This window comes from Babylonia areolata, chromosome 15 (assembly GCF_041734735.1).
Source record: "Babylonia areolata isolate BAREFJ2019XMU chromosome 15, ASM4173473v1, whole genome shotgun sequence".
Taxonomy (NCBI): Eukaryota; Metazoa; Mollusca; class Gastropoda; order Neogastropoda; family Buccinidae; genus Babylonia; species Babylonia areolata.
The window spans coordinates 4,489,968-4,510,466 of record NC_134890.1 but is presented as its reverse complement, the minus strand read 5'-3'; the positions used below and the strand labels follow the sequence as shown (position 1 = coordinate 4,510,466).

Sequence of the window (20,499 nt, the reverse complement as noted above, 5' to 3'; positions counted from 1 at the left end):
CCAGCTTCATAAAACACCCAGGGTATGTTAAAAAGAAACACTGGGTGGAAACTGACATCTGCTTCATACAACACCCAGGGTATGTTAAAAAGAAACACCGAGTGGAAACTGACATGATGACCAGCTTCATAAAACACCCAGGGTATGTTAAAAAGAAACACTGGGTGGTAACTGACATCACCAGCTTCATACAACACCCAGGGTATGTTAAAAAGAAACACTGGGTGGAAACTGACATCTGCTTCATACAACACCCTGGGTATGTTAAAAAGAAACACTGGGTGGTAACTGACATCACCAGCTTCATACAACACCCTGGGTATGTTGAAAAGAAACACTGGGTGGTAACTGACATGATGACCAGCTTCATACAACACCCAGGGTATGTTAAAAAGAAACACTGGGTGGTAACTGACATCACCAGCTTTAGACAACACCCTGGGTATGTTGAAAAGAAACACTGGGTGGTAACTGACATGATGACCAGCTTCATACAACACCCATGGTATGTTAAAAAGAAACACTGGGTGGTAACTGACATCACCAGCTTCATACAACACCCAGGGTATGTTAAAAAGAAACACTGGGTGGTAACTGACATCTGCTTCATACAACACCCTGGGTATGTTAAAAAGAAACACTGGGTGGTAACTGTTACCACCAGCTTCATACAACACCCAGGGTATGTTAAAAAGAAACACTGGGTGGTAACTGTCATCACCAGCTTCATACAACACCCAGGGTATGTTAAAAAGAAACACTGGGTGGTAACTGACATCACCAGCTTCATACAACACCCTGGGTATGTTAAAAAGAAACACTGGGTGGTAACTGACATCTGCTTCATACAACACCCAGGGTATGTTGAAAAGAAACACTGGGTGGTAACTGACATGATGACCAGCTTCATACAACACCCAGGGTATGTTAAAAAGAAACACTGGGTGGTAACTGACATCACCAGCTTCATACAACCCCCAGGGTATGTTAAAAAGAAACACTGGGTGGAAACTGACATGATGACCAGCTCCATACAACACCCTGGGTATCTTAAAAAGAAACACTGGGTGGTAACTGACATCACCAGCTTCATACAACACCCAGGGTATGTTAAAAAGAAACACTGGGTGGTAACTGACATCACCAGCTTCATACAACATCCAGGGTATGTTAAAAAGAAACACTGGGTGGTAACTGACATCTGCTTCATACAACACCCAGCGTATGTTAAAAAGAAACACTGGGTGGTAACTGACATCACCAGCTTCATACAACACCCAGGGTATGTTAAAAAGAAACACTGGGTGGTAACTGACATTACCAGCTTCATACAACACCCTGGGTATGTTAAAAAGAAACACTGGGTGGCAACTGACATCACCAGCTTCATACAACACCCAGGGTATGTTAAAAAGAAACACTGGGTGGTAACTGACATCACCAGCTTCATACAACACCCAGGGTATGTTAAAAAGAAACACTGGGTAGTAACTGACACCTGCTTCATACAACACCCGGGGTATGTTAAAAAGAAACACTGGGTGGTAACTGACATCACCAGCTTCATACAACACCCAGGGTATGTTAAAAAGAAACGCTGGGTGGAAACCGACATGATGACCAGCTCCATACAACACCCTGGGTATGTTAAAAAGAAACACTGGGTGGAAACTGACATCTGCTTCATACAACACCCAGGGTATGTTAAAAAGAAACACTGGGTGGAAACTGACATCTGCTTCATACAACACCCTGGGTATGTTGAAAAGAAACACTGGGTGGTAACTGACATGATGACCAGCTTCATACAACACCCAGGGTATGTTAAAAAGAAACACTGGGTGGAAACTGACATCACCAGCTTCATACAACACCCAGGGTATGTTAAAAAGAAACACTGGGTGGTAACTGACATCACCAGCTTCATACAACACCCAGGGTATGTTAAAAAGAAACACTGGGTGGTAACTGACATCACCAGCTTCATACAACACCCAGGGTATGTTAAAAAGAAACACTGGGTGGTAACTGACATCACCAGCTTCATACAACACCCTGGGTATGTTAAAAAGAAACACTGGGTGGTAACTGACATCTGCTTCATACAACACCCTGGGTATGTTAAAAAGAAACACTGGGTGGAAACTGACATGATGACCAGCTTCATAAAACACCCTGGGTATGTTAAAAAGAAACACTGGGTGGTAACTGACATCACCAGCTTCATACAACACCCAGGGTATGTTAAAAAGAAACACTGGGTGGTAACTGACATCACCAGCTTCATACAACACCCAGGGTATGTTAAAAAGAAACACTGGGTGGTAACTGACATCACCAGCTTCATACAACACCCAGGGTATGTTAAAAAGAAACACTGGGTGGAAACTGACATGATGACCAGCTCCATACAACACCCAGAGTATGTTAAAAAGAAACACTGGGTGGTAACTGACATCTGCTTCATACAACACCCAGGGTATGTTAAAAAGAAACACTGGGTGGTAACTGACATCACCAGCTTCATACAACACCCAGGGTATGTTAAAAAGAAACACTGGGTGGTAACTGTCATCACCAGCTTCATACAACACCCAGGGTATGTTAAAAAGAAACACTGGGTGGTAACTGACATCACCAGCTTCATACAACACCCTGGGTATGTTAAAAAGAAACACTGGGTGGTAACTGACATCTGCTTCATACAACACCCAGGGTATGTTGAAAAGAAACACTGGGTGGTAACTGACATGATGACCAGCTTCATACAACACCCAGGGTATGTTAAAAAGAAACACTGGGTGGTAACTGACATCACCAGCTTCATACAACCCCCAGGGTATGTTAAAAAGAAACACTGGGTGGAAACTGACATGATGACCAGCTCCATACAACACCCTGGGTATCTTAAAAAGAAACACTGGGTGGTAACTGACATCACCAGCTTCATACAACACCCAGGGTATGTTAAAAAGAAACACTGGGTGGTAACTGACATCACCAGCTTCATACAACATCCAGGGTATGTTAAAAAGAAACACTGGGTGGTAACTGACATCTGCTTCATACAACACCCAGCGTATGTTAAAAAGAAACACTGGGTGGTAACTGACATCACCAGCTTCATACAACACCCAGGGTATGTTAAAAAGAAACACTGGGTGGTAACTGACATTACCAGCTTCATACAACACCCTGGGTATGTTAAAAAGAAACACTGGGTGGCAACTGACATCACCAGCTTCATACAACACCCAGGGTATGTTAAAAAGAAACACTGGGTGGTAACTGACATCACCAGCTTCATACAACACCCAGGGTATGTTAAAAAGAAACACTGGGTAGTAACTGACACCTGCTTCATACAACACCCGGGGTATGTTAAAAAGAAACACTGGGTGGTAACTGACATCACCAGCTTCATACAACACCCAGGGTATGTTAAAAAGAAACGCTGGGTGGAAACCGACATGATGACCAGCTCCATACAACACCCTGGGTATGTTAAAAAGAAACACTGGGTGGAAACTGACATCTGCTTCATACAACACCCAGGGTATGTTAAAAAGAAACACTGGGTGGAAACTGACATCTGCTTCATACAACACCCTGGGTATGTTGAAAAGAAACACTGGGTGGTAACTGACATGATGACCAGCTTCATACAACACCCAGGGTATGTTAAAAAGAAACACTGGGTGGAAACTGACATCACCAGCTTCATACAACACCCAGGGTATGTTAAAAAGAAACACTGGGTGGTAACTGACATCACCAGCTTCATACAACACCCTGGGTATGTTAAAAAGAAACACTGGGTGGTAACTGACATCTGCTTCATACAACACCCTGGGTATGTTAAAAAGAAACACTGGGTGGAAACTGACATGATGACCAGCTTCATAAAACACCCTGGGTATGTTAAAAAGAAACACTGGGTGGTAACTGACATCACCAGCTTCATACAACACCCAGGGTATGTTAAAAAGAAACACTGGGTGGTAACTGACATCACCAGCTTCATACAACACCCAGGGTATGTTAAAAAGAAACACTGGGTGGTAACTGACATCACCAGCTTCATACAACACCCAGGGTATGTTAAAAAGAAACACTGGGTGGAAACTGACATGATGACCAGCTCCATACAACACCCAGAGTATGTTAAAAAGAAACACTGGGTGGTAACTGACATCTGCTTCATACAACACCCAGGGTATGTTAAAAAGAAACACTGGGTGGTAACTGACATCACCAGCTTCATACAACACCCAGGGTATGTTAAAAAGAAACACTGGGTGGTAACTGACATCTGCTTCATACAACACCCAGGGTATGTTAAAAAGAAACACTGGGTGGTAACTGACATCTGCTTCATACAACACCCAGGGTATGTTAAAAAGAAACACTCGGTGGTAACTGACATCACCAGCTTCATACAACACCAAGGGTATGTTAAAAAGAAACACTGGGTGGTAACTGACATCACCAGCTTCATACAACACCCAGGGTATTTAAAATGAAACACTGGGTGGTAACTGACATCTGCTTCATACGACACCCAGGGTATGTTAAAAAGAAACACTGGGTGGTAACTGACATCACCAGCTTCATACAACACCCAGGGTATGTTAAAAAGAAACACTCGGTGGTAACTGACATCACCAGCTTCATACAACACCCAGGGTATGTTAAAAAGAAACACTGGGTGGTAACTGACATCTGCTTCATACAACACCCAGGGTATGTTAAAAAGAAACACTGGGTGGTAACTGACATCTGCTTCATACAACACCCAGGGTATGTTAAAAAGAAACACTGAGTGGTAACTGACATCTGCTTCATACAACACCCAGGGTATGTTAAAAAGAAACACTGGGTGGTAACTGACATCACCAGCTTCATACAACACCCAGGGTATGTTAAAAAGAAACACTGGGTGGTAACTGACATCACCAGCTTCATACAACACCCAGGGTATGTTAAAAAGAAACACTCGGTGGTAACTGACATCACCAGCTTCATACAACACCCAGGGTATGTTAAAAAGAAACACTGAGTGGTAACTGACATCTGCTTCATACAACACCCTGGGTATGTTAAAAAGATACACTGGGTGGTAACTGACATCACCAGCTTCATACAACACCCAGGGTATGTTAAAAAGAAACACTGGGTGGTAACTGACATCACCAGCTTCATACAACACCAAGGGTATTTAAAAAGAAACACTGGGTGGTAACTGTCATCACCAGCTTCATACAACACCCAGGGTATTTAAAAAGAAACACTGGGTGGTAACTGACATCACCAGCTTCATACAACACCCTGGGTATGTTAAAAAGAAACACTGGGTGGTAACTGACATCACCAGCTTCATACAACACCCAGGGTATGTTAAAAAGAAACACTGGGTGGTAACTGACATCACCAGCTTCATACAACACCCAGGGTATGTTAAAAAGAAACACTGGGTGGTAACTGACATCACCAGCTTCATACAACACCCAGGGTATGTTAAAAAGAAACACTGGGTGGTAACTGACATCACCAGCTTCATACAACACCCAGGGTATGTTAAAAAGAAACACTGGGTGGTAACTGTCATCGCCAGCTTCATACAACACCCAGGGTATGTTAAAAAGAAACACTGGGTGGTAACTGTCATCGCCAGCTTCATACAACACCCGGGGTATGTTAAAAAGAAACACTGAGTGGAAACTGACATCACCAGCTTCATACGACACCCAGGGTATGTTAAAATGAAACACTGGGTGGTAACTGACATGATGACCAGCTTCATACAACACCCAGGGTATGTTAAAAAGAGACACTGGGTGGTAACAGACATCTGCTTCATACAACACCCAGGGTATGTTAAAAAGAAACACTGGGTGGTAACTGATATCACCAGCTTCATACAACACCCAGGGTATGTTAAAAAGAAACACTGGGTGGTAACTGACATCACCAGCTTCATACAACACCCAGGGTATGTTAAAAAGAAACACTGGGTGGTAACTGACATCACCAGATTTATACAACACCCAGGGTATGTTAAAAAGGAACATTGGGTGGTAACAGACATCTGCTTCATACAACACCCAGGGTATGTTAAAAAGAAACACTGGGTGGTAACTGTCATCACCAGCTTCATACAACACCCAGGGTATGTTAAAAAGAGACACTGGGTGGTAACTGACATCACCAGTTTCTTACAACACCCAGGGTATGTTAAAAAGAAACGCTGGGTGGTAACTGACATCACCAGCTTCATACAACACCCGGGGTATGTTAAAAAGAAACACTGGGTGGAAACTGACATCACCAACTTCATACAACACCCAGGGTATGTTAAAAAGAAACACTGGGTGGTAACTGACAACACCAGCTTCATACAACACCCAGGGTATTTTAAAAAGAAACACTGGGTGGAAACTGTCATTTGTATTTGTATTTCTCTTTTTTTTGGCACAACAGATTTCTCTGTGTGAAATCCGGGCTGCTCTCCCCAGGGAGAACATGTCGCTACACTGAGGGTGCCACCTTTTTTTCCTGTGTGCAGTTTTATTTGTTTTTCCTATTGAAATGGGTTTTTCTACTGAATCTTGCCAGGGACAACACTTTTGTTGCTGTGGGTTCTTTTACTTGCGCTAAGTGCATGCTGCAAACGGGACCTCGGTTTATCGTTTCATCCGAATGACTAGCGTCCAGACCATCACTCAAGGTCTAGTGGTGAAGGGGGAGAAAATATTCGTGACTGAGCCGTGATTTGAACCAGCGCACTCAGATTCTCTCGCTTCCTAGGCGGATACGTTACCTTTAGGCCATCACTCCAAATGAAATGCAGAAAGAAAAAACACCAAATCTTCACTTCTCTTGCACATTTCTGAACTGAACTAAATTAACATGTTCAACGCCTTGAAGAATTAAAGTAACACATCACAAGGAACACATTCAAAACATCGTCACTGGTAAGCAATAAAACATGACTGCATGAAACAACAGTTTGAGTGGTGTGGTGTGGTTAAAAATATGCAAACATTGCACTCCTGCACAGTCCAGTGCATTGTAATTGACAAAAAATACCTAGTTTTTGTTAAAAGAGAAAAAAAAAGAATAAAAACAGTTCTCACTAAAACAGAACTGACATCGTTCTACATTGTTGCAAAATTGCACTGTACATACAGCTATCCGCAAAGACCTGTACATAAAATCACACATCACTCACGGAATGTTCTGGATTATTTATTGGCCAGAGTTAGACGGTTCTTGAAGCAGAAGAACTTGTTCACTCAGAAAGAAAGGACTGGGTTGTGATGTTGGAAGACAAGCGCTTTCATTTTCAGACACTGTGACGAGATTTCATAGCACCAGGAACAGCTGGCCAGAAAAGCTGCAATGCCCACGCTGAATAACGTTGGTCGTCATCTCGCTCACTTTGTCCATAGGGGTCTCCTTCTGTATCAGAACAAAAAATACTGCTTAAGTAAAAATTTTTATAAAAGTATATATATAAACATATATATTATATAATTATACAAATGGATGAATGTATGTATGTATGTATGTACTCACACACACATTCACACACAAGCACACACGCAGAGACATATATGCACACACACACGCACACTCTTAGACGCAACACAAACACTTACACACACTCTCATATTCACAGACGCTAATACATTCTCACAAACACCCACCCACCCACCCACCTACACACAAACATACAGACACTCAAAAAACACCAACACGCACAACACACACACTCCAAAAACACCAACACACACAACACAGACACTCCAAAAACACCAACACACACACACACTCTCCAAGAACACTGACACCCAATCAACATGGTTTCCCTCACTCACACCGGCCAGCACACCATACACCACAGCTCCTCCCCCCTGACACTCTGCCGACAGGGTCAGAAGCGCCGTGGACAGCTCCGTCAGTAGCTTCATCCCCTCACTCCGTGAGGACGCCACAAACACATGAACAAACGTGTCGTCCACCAGCCGCCAGCGACCTGTTGCCGTCGCCGACGAAACACACTGGCTCTGCATCGTTTTCAGCGTTTCCAACAGTCTCTGACCTCCGACGCTGTGTGTCAGTCCGTTCACACCGTTTCTCTCCTCCTCACCCTCCTCCCTGCTTGCCCGTGAGCCACGGACCTCAGGTTCGGGTCTGTCCGCGTCGTGGTCAGGGCTGAACCCACAGGTGTGTTCTGTCAGGTGAGTGTGGAGGATAACAAAGGTGTTGGCTGTGTTGTTGGTGGTGGGTAGGGTAGTGTCATCACCTGAGCCTGCTTCTGGCTTTGACTGATCCACTACCTTGATGGAGGGGGAGACAACAACAAGAAACACTTTTAAAAGGGAGAAAGAAGTATATATATTTAAAAAAAAGAAAAAAAAAAAAAGGAAAGGCAAGGTAGATATATTTAATAAAATATCCCTGACTGAACCACTACCTGAAAAACAAGAAGAAAAACTGAAAAGGAAGGACGCAGTTTAAATTTACAGATAAATTATTCATAATTATATTCAAGAAAACATCCTTTTACACCTTCCACATCCAGTCTTAAGTATATAAAATATAGGATCCATAAAATGTGCTGTGTGTGTGTGGAAAAAAACCAGAAAGTGGCCCAGACAAAGTGACAGTTTTTTGGTGTATCTGTGTGTTTCAATTAATTCATTTTTAGTCAGTATACTAAAAGATTTTAAGAAAGACGGAGAAAGAAAAACCAGTACATGGAGAGAGAGAAAAGAGAGACACACAGACAGGCAGACAGACAGACAGGCACAGCCACTTTGCTATGAATTTCATGGAAGCGTTTTGTTTAAGTTCAGCTTTTCAGGTGCAGGTCTTTGACACTGTTCTGTGGGCTCTTTGACTGTTCTGTGGGCTCTCTGACACTGTTCTGTGGGCTCCTTGACTGTTCTGTGGGCTCTTTGACTGTTCTGTGGGCTCTCTGACACTGTTCTGTGGGCTCTTTGACACTGTTCTGTGGGCTCTTTGACACTGTTCTGTGGGCTCCTTGACACTGTTCTGTGGGCTCCTTGACTGTTCTGTGGGCTCTTTGACTGTTCTGTGGGCTCTTTGACACTGTTCTGTGGGTCTTTGACTGTTCTGTGGGCTCTCTGACACTGTTCTGTGGGCTCCTTGACACTCCTGTGCTGAGCCCTGGACACAGTGGATAAGATTTCACAGCCCTTCCTGTGCTGAGCCCTGGACACAGTGGAAAAGATTTCACTGCCTATCCTGTGCTGAGCCCTGGACACAGTGGATAAGATTTCACAGTCCTACCTGTGCTGAGCCCTGGACACAGTGGAAAAGATTTCACTGCCTATCCTGTGCTGAGCCCTGGACACAGTGGATAAGATTTCACTGCCCTTCCTGTGCTGAGCCCTGGACACAGTGGATAAGATTTCACTGCCCTTTCTGTGCTGAGCCCTGGACACAGTGGATAAGATTTCACAGCCTATCCTGTGCTGAGCCCTGGACACAGTGGACAAGATTTCACAGCCTATCCTGTGCCGAGCCCTGGACACAGTGGATAAGATTTCACTGCCCTTTCTGTGCTGAGCCCTGGACACAGTGGATAAGATTTCACAGCCTATCCTGTGCTGAGCCCTGGACACAGTGGACAAGATTTCACAGCCTATCCTGTGCTGAGCCCTGGACACAGTGGATAAGATTTCACTGCCCTTTCTGTGCTGAGCCCTGGACACAGTGGACAGATTTCACAGCCTATCCTGTGCTGAGCCCTGGACACAGTGGATAAGATTTCACAGCCTATCCTGTGCTGAGCCCTGGACACAGTGGACAAGATTTCACAGCCTATCCTGTGCTGAGCCCTGGACACAGTGGATAAGATTTCACTGCCCTTTCTGTGCTGAGCCCTGGACACAGTGGACAAGACTTCACAGCCTATCCTGTGCTGAGCCCTGGACACAGTGGACAAGACTTCACAGCCTATCCTGTGCTAAGCCCTGGACACAGTGGACAAGACTTCACAGCCTATCCTGTGCTGAGCCCTGGACACAGTGGATAAGATTTCACTGCCTATCCTGTGCTGAGCCCTGGACACAGTGGATATGATTTCACAGTCCTACCTGTGCTGAGCCCTGGACACAGTGGATATGATTTCACAGCCCTTCCTGTGCTGAGCCCTGGACACAGTGGATAAGATTTCACAGCCTTCCTGTGCTGAGCCCTGGACACAGTGGATAAGATTTCACAGTCCTACCAGCCACAGTGGGACCATGAACCTTCTCAAACTAATTACTCAAACCCATCAGTAAATCAAGACGTACTACCTGAAACTGTGACGCAGAGAGCCGAGCAGTCACACTGTCTGCCAGTTCTGGCCAGCTCTCCTTCTTCACGATCCTCACTCGTGTCAGGCGCTCTGCACACACACACACACACACACACACACACACACACGCACACCAGCTGTGACAATACCCGTGCATGTAAGTGGGATGGTGGCTTAGTGGTAACACGTCCTCCTAGGAAGCAAGAGAATCTGAGCACTTTGGTTCAAATCCTACACTCTCCAATATCTTCACCCTTTTTGGTGGGGTAAAAACGGTCATACACGTTAAAGCCCACTCGTGTACATATACTAGTGTGCGTGGGAGTTGCAGCCCACGAACGAAGAAGAAGAAGAGTGGTGGTCTGGAAGCCAGTCATTCGGATGAGACAATAAATCAATGCCCAGTGTGTAGCATGCACCTAGTGCATGTAAAAGAACCCACAACAACAAAACGGTTGTCCACTGGCTAAATTCAGCAGAAAAATCCACTCTGACAGGATAAACGAATACACTTGCAGACAGAAGCAAAAGAGGTGGTGCTGCACTGTAGCGATGCACTCTCACTGGGGACAGCAGCACGAATTTCACACAGAGAAATAGGTTGTGACAAAGGGTAATACAATACGAAACAAAACAATACATGCTACAATGAACACATCCCTAAGTTTACACACGATGTAACAATATGTACAATTCGTTAAGTCTTGCTTCAGCGGTTTCATTTTCTTCTTTTGATATTCTTTTTCAATTTGCAGAACAGAACATAACACACACATATAAATCCATTCACACATCTATACAGTATTTGCAGAACAGAACATAACACACACATATAAATCCATTCACACATCTATACAGTATTTGCAGAACAGAACATAACACACACATATAAATCCATTCACACATCTATACAGTATTTGCAGAACAGAACATAACACACACATATAAATCCATTCACACATCTATACAGTATTTGCAGAACAGAACATAACACACACATATAAATCCATTCACACATCTATACAGTATTTGCAGAACAGAACATAACACACACATATAAATCCATTCACACATCTATACAGTATTTGCAGAACAGAACATAACACACACATATAAATCCATTCACACATCTATACAGTCATACTGTTGGTGACTCCTTCCATTCACAAAATATTAATATATGTGTATCCACAGATAAACACACACACACACACAATCACACATGTACACAGAATTAAATAACATGACATGACATAACACTGCATTACAAAAATTTAAAAAAAACACTGTCACTGAACTGAACAGAGCCAAAATGCAGCCTTGATCAGCACTAACATTATCAACAACTGAAAATAGTTTATCAAGAACTAATGTGACAGGAATTTAGAATAAAAAGAAGAAGAAACAAGAGAGGCAAGGCCTTCAAGACTCACTTGTGATAAATTAAGTCCCCTAGCATTAATTACAGTGTAATTTCCCTTTTTTACTATCTGCACCAGAACGTTTGCAAAATAAATAAAAATTCCATGCTTAGCAAAAGAAGTTCCTGTTTGAACAAAAAATGATAATAATGACTCCTCTTGTTGTTGTGTCAGAATAAGAGGTCAAAGTGCCAAGTTTAGAGAATACAAAAAATATAAAAATAACAGTAAATGCAGTTTGCATATAATTAGGCTTCTTTTAAAAAAATTTTTTGTGCCCATCCCAGAGGTGCAATATTGTTTTAAACAAGATGACTGGAAAGAACAGAATTTTTCCTATTTTCATGCCAAATTTGGTGTCAACTGACAAAGTATTTGCAGAGAAAATGTCAATGTTAAAGTTTACCAGGGACACACAGACAGACAACCGAACATCGGGTTAAAACATAGACTCACTTTGTTTACACAAGTGATTAAAAAAAAAAAAAAGGAAAATGACAAATGAAATCCAAAGCAATCACCTTTAACCATGGCTTCAGCAGCAAACAAATCCTTCTTGTATGTGACCTGTTATGATATAAATCAGAACTATTTCATGGTGCTGATATAAACATACATCAATGGTGTTATGTGACCTGTTATGATATAAATCACAACTATTTCATGGTGCTGATATAAACATACATCAATAGTGTTATGTGACCTGTTATGATATAAATCACAACTATTTCATGGTGCTGATATAAACATACATCAATGGTGTTATGTGACCTGTTATGACATAAATCACAACTATTTCATGGAGGTGATATAAACATACATCAATGGTGTTATGTGACCTGTTATGACATAAATCACAACTATTTCATGGTGCTGATAGAAACATACATCAATGGTGTTATGTGACCTGTTATGATATAAATCACAACTATTTCATGGTGGTGATATAAACATACATCAATGGTGTTATGTGACCTGTTATGATATAAATCACAACTATTTCATGGTGGTGATATAAACATACATCAATGGTGTTATGTGACCTGTCATGATATAAATCACAACTATTTCAAGGTGCTGATATAAACATACATCAATGGTGCAATGTGTTTCTGAAGAACCAAAACTGGATTTGAAAAAAGAAGAAGAAATAACACCAGTCTAACAACTTACAAGAGATGCGTACAGAGACTTTGTATTAACTATTTTCAATGCAGGCTTCACTTCAACTATTAATATATCATTTCTCTGTTTGTTTTATATTTTTGTATCTTTATACTTTGATTGATAAGAAAATAAATACATTTGCTGGTCGAAAAAACAAAGGTTGGCACTGCATTATAGTAACGGGCAGCCCAAATTTCACGCAGAGAAATGTGTTGTGACAAAACGTAATACAATATATATTTTCCTCTGAAATAATAATAATAATAATAATAATGGTATTTATATAGCGCTGAATCTTGTGCAGAGACAAATCAAAGCGCTTTCGCACCAGTCATTCACACGCATGCACAACTCTAAAACTGTAGAAACTAAAGACAAGGAAGAGGCAGGCAAGGGAGTCTATTTTGGGAAGAGGTGGGTTTTAAGGCCAGACTTGAAAGAGGAAGTTCATTCCAATCGCAAGGTCCAGAGACAGAGAAAGAACGGCGGCCAACAGTCAAGTGTTTGAATCTGGGTATGCGTAGAGTGGATCCGAAGCTGATCGTAGTGAGTGAGATGGAGTGTAGAGGTGAAGGCAGCCGCAGAGATAGGAAGGGGCAGTTTTGTGAATACATCTATAACATAGAGTGCTGATCTTGTACTTTATTCAAAATGAAGAATTCTGTGCTGTCCTGTCATGTCAGAGCATGCAGACATTCTCACCTTCCAGAGGTCAGCACTGCCGTCCAGGATGTGTGCGTGTACCCCACCGTACTTCATGGCTAGAAGCAGACACTCCGTGCCAAAGTCAAAATCCTCACGTGTGCACTGCAAACAACAAAAACAAAGAGATCATGGCCTTACCAAGCCCTTACACTCACTCAACAACAAACTCTATTTTGTTAGTCTCTATATGGTCTGATTCCTATTGAGGACAGTTGTGTATCTTCATTTCTACCGGAAATAAATATGTATCTTTGAAGAATACGAGCAAGATTTATTTCTTTAGTCTCTATGCTTTGATTCGCATTGAGAACAATTCTGTCTTTTTAGTATAGTTAGAAATGAGAAATTGTCTCTGAAGAACACAGCAAGATTTACTTTGGTAGTCTCTAGTCTGTCTGATTTATATTGAGGACAATGGTGTATTTTCATTACAGTTAGAAATGAAAATTAGTCTTTGAAGAACACAAACAAGCTTTATTTTGTAAGTCTCTATGGTTTGACCCATACTGAGGACAATTGTGTACTTTCTTTACTATTAGAAATAAATATGTGTTGAAGAACACCAGCAAGCTATTTCTATTAGTCTCCAGTTTGTCTGATTTATATTAAGGACAATTTTGTATTTCATTACTGCTCCGAATGGGAATGTGTGCTTGTGATAGTTTAACAACCAAATCATTTGTCCTTCTTCTCCTCTCTCAGCTCTGTGAAGAGTCACTCGGGCACCGCACAGAACTGTTCACCAGATTTCTCCAGGTCTGTCTGCTGATGTGTCAAAGCCTGACTTTTGACTTTGACGTTACAAGATTCAGGTCCTTTTTCATAGGACCATGTTCAGGTTCTCAAAACTGAAACTGATTGGCCTGGGTGGTTTGAGGATGGTGCCAATCAGATCACTTATTATAACAATTTAGGCTCTGCATTCTGAGTCGTACATTGAAGGTAGTGCTGCCAGTCAGATCACTTATTATAACAATTTACGCTAGGCATTCTGGGTCGTACATTGAAGGTCGTGCTGCCCAGTGCTTGTCCAGTCTTCTCTTTAAGGTGTCTACCGATGGCGCTGTTACCACATCATCTGGGAGGCTGTTCCAGAGCTTCACAACTCTGTTTGCAATGTAGTTGCCCTGCACGTTGAAACGGTGCCTTGGTTTCTGAAGTTTCAGGGAGCTGCCTTTGGTGGATCTCAGCTCGTTCGTGGCGACGTGGAAGTCAGGGCGTGACACTTTGTAGAAGCCAAGCCTGGTTCCCTGCAAATGATTTGCCTGTCCATTCTGTCTTGTTGTCAGTCCATGGTTTTTTTTTCTCTATCTTTCACTTTGTTAAACACTATTTCTTGCAGTGCGGGAGAGACACGTTCTGTCAAATTTTGGTGACCCGGACACTTGATTTAGTTCTATCAACGTGTGCATCACTCTAGATAACGAGATACAGGACATTACTTGTAGGCAGTGCCCAAGGCCAGAGAAATACAACACATTGACCTGGCTGTAAGCGTTGGCGATAACAGACACTTGAAAGGCTTGTGGCATCTCACACTGACCTGGCTGTAAGCGTTGGCGATAACAGACACTTGAAAGGCTTGTGGTATCTCACACTGACCTGGCTGTAAGCCTTGGTGATAACAGGCACTTGAAAAGCTTGTGGTATCTCACACTGACCTGGCTGTAAGCCTTGGCGATAACAGGCACTTGAAAAGCTTGTGGCATCTCACTGTTGAAGTAGCGACTTCGGTCCAGCGACTCTGTCAGCCTTTGCTCAGCGTCTCGAGCTATCACCGTGGACACCAGAGGTCGACAGACACCTGCAGCCTGGACATCAGATGAGGTTAAAGGTTAAAGGTCACCTAACCTTGGCCAGTGAGTCAATGACTTGACATGCACTATGTCTAGGGCTCGGCATAGCAAGGTCGGGGCATTATCCTCTCCTTCAGTTGTTTTAACCTTCTCTGACCGAAGTCAGGTACTTATTCACACCTGGGTGGAGTGTAGAAAATCAGAATGAAATGCCTTCCTTAGGTTAAGGCCAAACACTACAGTCAAATACCGACTTTTTTTTTGTCTACTAGGTGTATCATCACTTGTGGATCACAGAAAAGGTTATCTTAGATTTCTGTGAATATCTGTTGCTATGGAAACAAATTAAAATGGCCGCCAAACAATGTATCAAAGAAATCGGGTTTGTGGTCCATGTGGTGCACGCAAATATTTTTTGTTATGTGGACTTGATACACAATGACAGTATGTTCGTTTTCACGTGAGATTGTGCTGATTCTTCAACCATTGTATTTTTTATGAATTTTTGCAATTTTGGGTATAGTGAAATCCTCAAAATTTACAATGGGTAAAACAATTGGAACCACTATGAATTAAAACTCAGACAATATTTTCATACATACTCAAGAAAAAACTTCAATAACATGTTATAAAACAATCATGCAAAGTTTCATGGTTGTAGGTTTACTCATCATTGAGCAAGTCCAAGGTATGTTGTCAAGGTCAGAAACTTGATGACTTGCGTCAAAATTAAACAAAATAAACACTTCCGTGATTCAGCAAGCAATCTTTATTGGCAATTTTTTTCATTGTTAAAGACATCTTTACAGTGGAAAAACTTATGCATATGATAGAAGAGATGTTCAAGAATCAAAATCCATCAAAAACCCAAAGCATGAAATATCATCATTTTGGTCTCGTTTGCACTGCCGTGTCCCCTCTTAACCCTTTGAGCCCTGACCACCGCTTTACTGGTGGTGGGGAGGGGTGGCATAATGCCTGGCCACCGGTTGAGCGGTGCGTAAATACTTGTGTTTTGCTATTGGTTGACTTACATTGAAGAGCCAATCAGAAAAACCGTAATATTCTGACGTCAGCGAACGTAGTACCAACATTGCTGCGCCTTTTCACTGTGTTTTTTTGCATGTGCTTTGGATAAAAAAGATTGATTTCTACCATGAAGTGTGCAGAGTCTCAACCTGACACGCCTCCTTTGATCAACTGATTCTGCATGCTCAGATTCATTTTCAACATCACTATCTGTAGCAAAATCATCCGATTCGAATTCCACCTCACTATCAGAGTAATCATTGTCATACTCTACTTCCGATAAATCATCAAGCATATCAATTACTTGCTGTGTTGTGTACAGTTGTTTTCTCGCACGTTTTGTCCCTGATTTCTGCCCTGACGGGCCAGTTTGAGACTCTGCACGCTTCAAGTGTTTACGCACCGCTCAACCAGTGGCCGGGCATTATGTCATTTTTCTCTGCCACCGGTAAAGCGGTGGTCAGGGCTCAAAGGGTTTAATACCAATTATTTGCAAATTTTGGCTCAGGAGCTCAGGCAGAAGGGTTAAAATTGCTCAGGAACTCAGGGCTCAAAGGGTTAAGGACACAACACCATGCCGAAACAGGGCCTGGAACCCTGATCAATGCTGAACACTGGACCAGAAGTTCAATACATAACTTATTTCACAACAGTAGACGAAAAGGAAGCAAAACAAAACAAGTTAATCAATAAACCAATCAGCCAATCAAATGGATCAAACTGAAATGCTTACACAAGTTTTGTCTACAATCACCAGCACGTGTGATGGGGCATTGATCAAACAGAATTTCTCTGTATATGAGTGTCATGCGTAATTAAATTTACAGTATATTCCTTGAACCATTTACATTACTTTTAAGTTGAAAGGTTGGGAAGCTGTTTATACTAATCACATTCCACCGCATTCTTTTACAGAAAACAAAAAGGGTAAGGGTGTTGCCATTTTATCAAAATGAATGCAAGCATGGATACCATTTATTCCAAACTCTAACTGGTCACTATATTTTTCCCAGTAGTTCAAACTACTGAGGTAAAAGGACGCCATCCACAAAGCCAGATACTCACTCCATTCACATGTGCTGCAGCTGCTATATTCCTGAGGACATCAGGGGAGACAAATGGGCGTACTGCATCGTGAATCACAACCACCTCCACACCAGGACCCACTGAAAAAATAGCTCTTGGTCAATCATCATCCATCACAATCAGGATATGGACCATCCAAACAATAATCATGATGATAAGGGCAACATGGGCATTCTCTCAAACTGAAACGCAACCCGACGAGCGTATAACCGAGTGGTGAAAGCGCTGGACTTTCAATCTGAGGGTCCTGGGTTTGAATCTCGGTAACAGCGCCTGGTGGGTAAAGGATGGAGATTTTTCCGATCTCCCAGGTCAACATATATGCAGACCTGCTTGTGCCTGAACCCCCTTCGTGTGTATATGCAAGCACGTTAAAGATCCTGTAACTGATGTCAGCGTTTGGTGGGTTATGGAAACAAGAACATACCCAGCATGCACATCCCTGAAATCAGAGTATGGCTACCTACATGGCTGGTTAAAAACGGTTGTACATGTAAAAGCCCAGTCGTGTACATACAAGTGAATGTGGGAGTTGCAGAAGAAGAAGAAGAAGAAGAAGAAATGAAACCTATTGCATCCCCCCCCCCCATTCCCCCAACTAAATATCTTTCATTTTAATATTGACATAAAGCTCATTGCAAATATGACAGAAATAGCTATCACATTGTATTGGCTGCCCTACCTTGGAGACAAAAACCAATTCACAAATCATCAAGAACATGTAGACTTGAAAGAAAAACAGAAAGGTCAGCACTGCTCTCCAGTAGAGTAGTGGCCAAGTGGTAACACGTCCTCCGAGGAAGCCAGAGAATTTGAGCACATGGGGCGGAACCTCACACTTACCAGTATCTCTTCCCCTCCACTAGACACTGAGTGGTGGTCTGGACTGTAGTCATTTAGAAAAGATGATTAACCAAGGTCCTGTATACAGCATGTACTTACAGCACATATATAAGAACTGTGGCAATAAGAGGGTTGTCCATGCAAAATTCCGTTCAGAAATCCATGGCATTTTGATACTCCACTTACATGCAGAAAAAAAGGTTGGTACTGCACTGTAGTGACAAACTCTTCCTGAGCAGAAAGGCCCAAATTCCACAGAGAAATCTTTTGCGACATAGTGATACATTTTTTTTTTTTTGCATGCTCCTACTTTGACAGTTGACTGATTGACCATAAACACAATCTAAAAAAGAAGTTTACCACAGACACATGCACACACACGCGCACACACACAGCAACCGAAACTGGGTTATAAAATAGACTCACTTTGTTTACACAAGTGAGTCAAAGAACTCTCATGGAATTACATTTCACAGTCATTTCACTTGCACAATATACACTAATACAGTCTTTTTGAAACAGCTCTCTCAGTGGCAATGCGCATACAGCGTAATTCACACGACAGTTTATTACCTTGCTGTAGTGCCCTGACACCAGCATAAATGGAGCGATGTCGTGTCGTCCCCCCTTCCACCACCGTCACTTTATCGAAGCCGTACTGAACGGTCAGTTGCTTTAGCAAGTCCATGAACACAGCACTGGTGGAGATGACAATATGCTGCACCCAGGGTAGTCTGCAGGTTGACATTATAATTGAATTATTAACTGGGTGCAATAGCTCAGTGGTTAAAGCATTGGACTTTCAATCTGAGGATCCTGCATGGGTTTGAATCCCTGTAACGGTGCCTGGTGGGTAAAGGGTGGAGATTTTTCTCATCTCCTACGTCAACATATGTACAGACCTACTAGTGCCTGAACCCCCCTCATGTGTACACCCAAGCAGAACATAGAATACACAAGTTAAAGATCCTGTAATCTATGTCAGTGTTCAGTGGGTTATGGTAACAAGAAAATACCCAGCATGCAAATCCCCAAAAACGGAGTATGGCTGCCTACATGGCAGGGTAAAAACGGTCATACACGTAAAAGCCCAATCATGTATGTATACGAGTGAACGTGGGAGTTGCAGCCCACGAATGAAGAAGAAGAAATTGTTAACTGCATCCAGGGAATTTCGTAAATTGACATAATGAGAATTTTATTATGAATAGTTCTTGCTCTGTGTCACACACACACACACACACTTAACTAAAGAATCACAAGCCAACCAGTCTTTTAAACCATCAAATGCCTGGTGTAACCATACAAAGCCATATGAAGGTGGAATTTTAAATGTGCCAATGTGTGTAAGGGAGCGTGTGTGTGTATGTGTGTGTGCACGTGCACAAACGTGTGTGTGCATGTGTCTGTGAGAGTTTCTGCACAAGAATGCACCGATGAGACCATACATTAATTGAAACAAAAAAAACAACAACAAAAAACAAAACCAAAACCAAGTTTTCGTCTGAAAATCAATGTAACGATAAAATTGTTTCAATTAATATACATGATTGATGAATGTTTTTCGGTTTCATGCACAGATAATTTACTGTAATTGATGTAGCAGTTTAAAAAAATATATTGCGGGTGCTGGGCCATGGGATGGGTGTGGTGGTGAGCACCGATTTCAAATTGTCTCCCTTACTTCCGGGGGGGGGGGGGGGGGGGGGGGGTGCGGCGTGCGAGGGGGCGGCATCCAAATCTCGATTTATCGTGGGAAACATCCACATGGGCTTATTCTTATCATATTAGCAAAGAAAAAAGTCATGCAGGATCATCAAAACAGAAAAAAAAGTATAGTAAGGAATGGGGTGTCTATATTTTAAAAGCCAGAACCTGTGAAAACAATCAATGGTATGGCAAATCAGGGGCCGTCCATTCACTTCACAAAACTGTTTTGGAGTTTGCAATTTCATTCGTTCACCACATCCTGCTGCAGGTAGAACTACTCCTACACAGAACGATATATCTTTGTCGGAAGCCATTTTCAGCAATTTTAATCGATTCAACCGGGTTTTGATCCACTGGCACGCGTATTTTGCATTTTACACATCCGTAGACCGGATGCAGGTTGTTTTGT

General features: G+C 42.3%; 1 protein-coding gene across 2 annotated transcripts; it reads right to left on the bottom strand.

Annotated features, from left to right (window-relative positions):
• Positions 1-6,316: 6,316 nt before the first annotated feature.
• On the bottom strand, positions 6,317-20,477 carry LOC143290378 (D-ribitol-5-phosphate cytidylyltransferase-like). 2 transcript variants are annotated; one of them, XM_076599761.1, is made up of 9 exons: positions 20,256-20,477; positions 18,954-19,114; positions 17,517-17,617; positions 15,288-15,437; positions 13,624-13,728; positions 12,276-12,321; positions 10,329-10,423; positions 7,881-8,342; positions 6,317-7,461 (listed from the first exon to the last, which is right to left on the bottom strand). In XM_076599761.1, the coding sequence occupies exons 1-9, from the start codon at positions 20,402-20,404 to the stop codon at positions 7,366-7,368; spliced, it is 1,365 nt and encodes a 454-aa protein (XP_076455876.1). In that variant the 5' UTR covers positions 20,405-20,477; the 3' UTR covers positions 6,317-7,365. The 2 variants fall into 2 exon arrangements, with proteins under 2 accessions (XP_076455876.1, XP_076455877.1); XM_076599762.1 differs by having other exon boundaries at positions 10,332-10,423.
• Between the last annotated feature and the right edge of the window lie 22 nt (positions 20,478-20,499).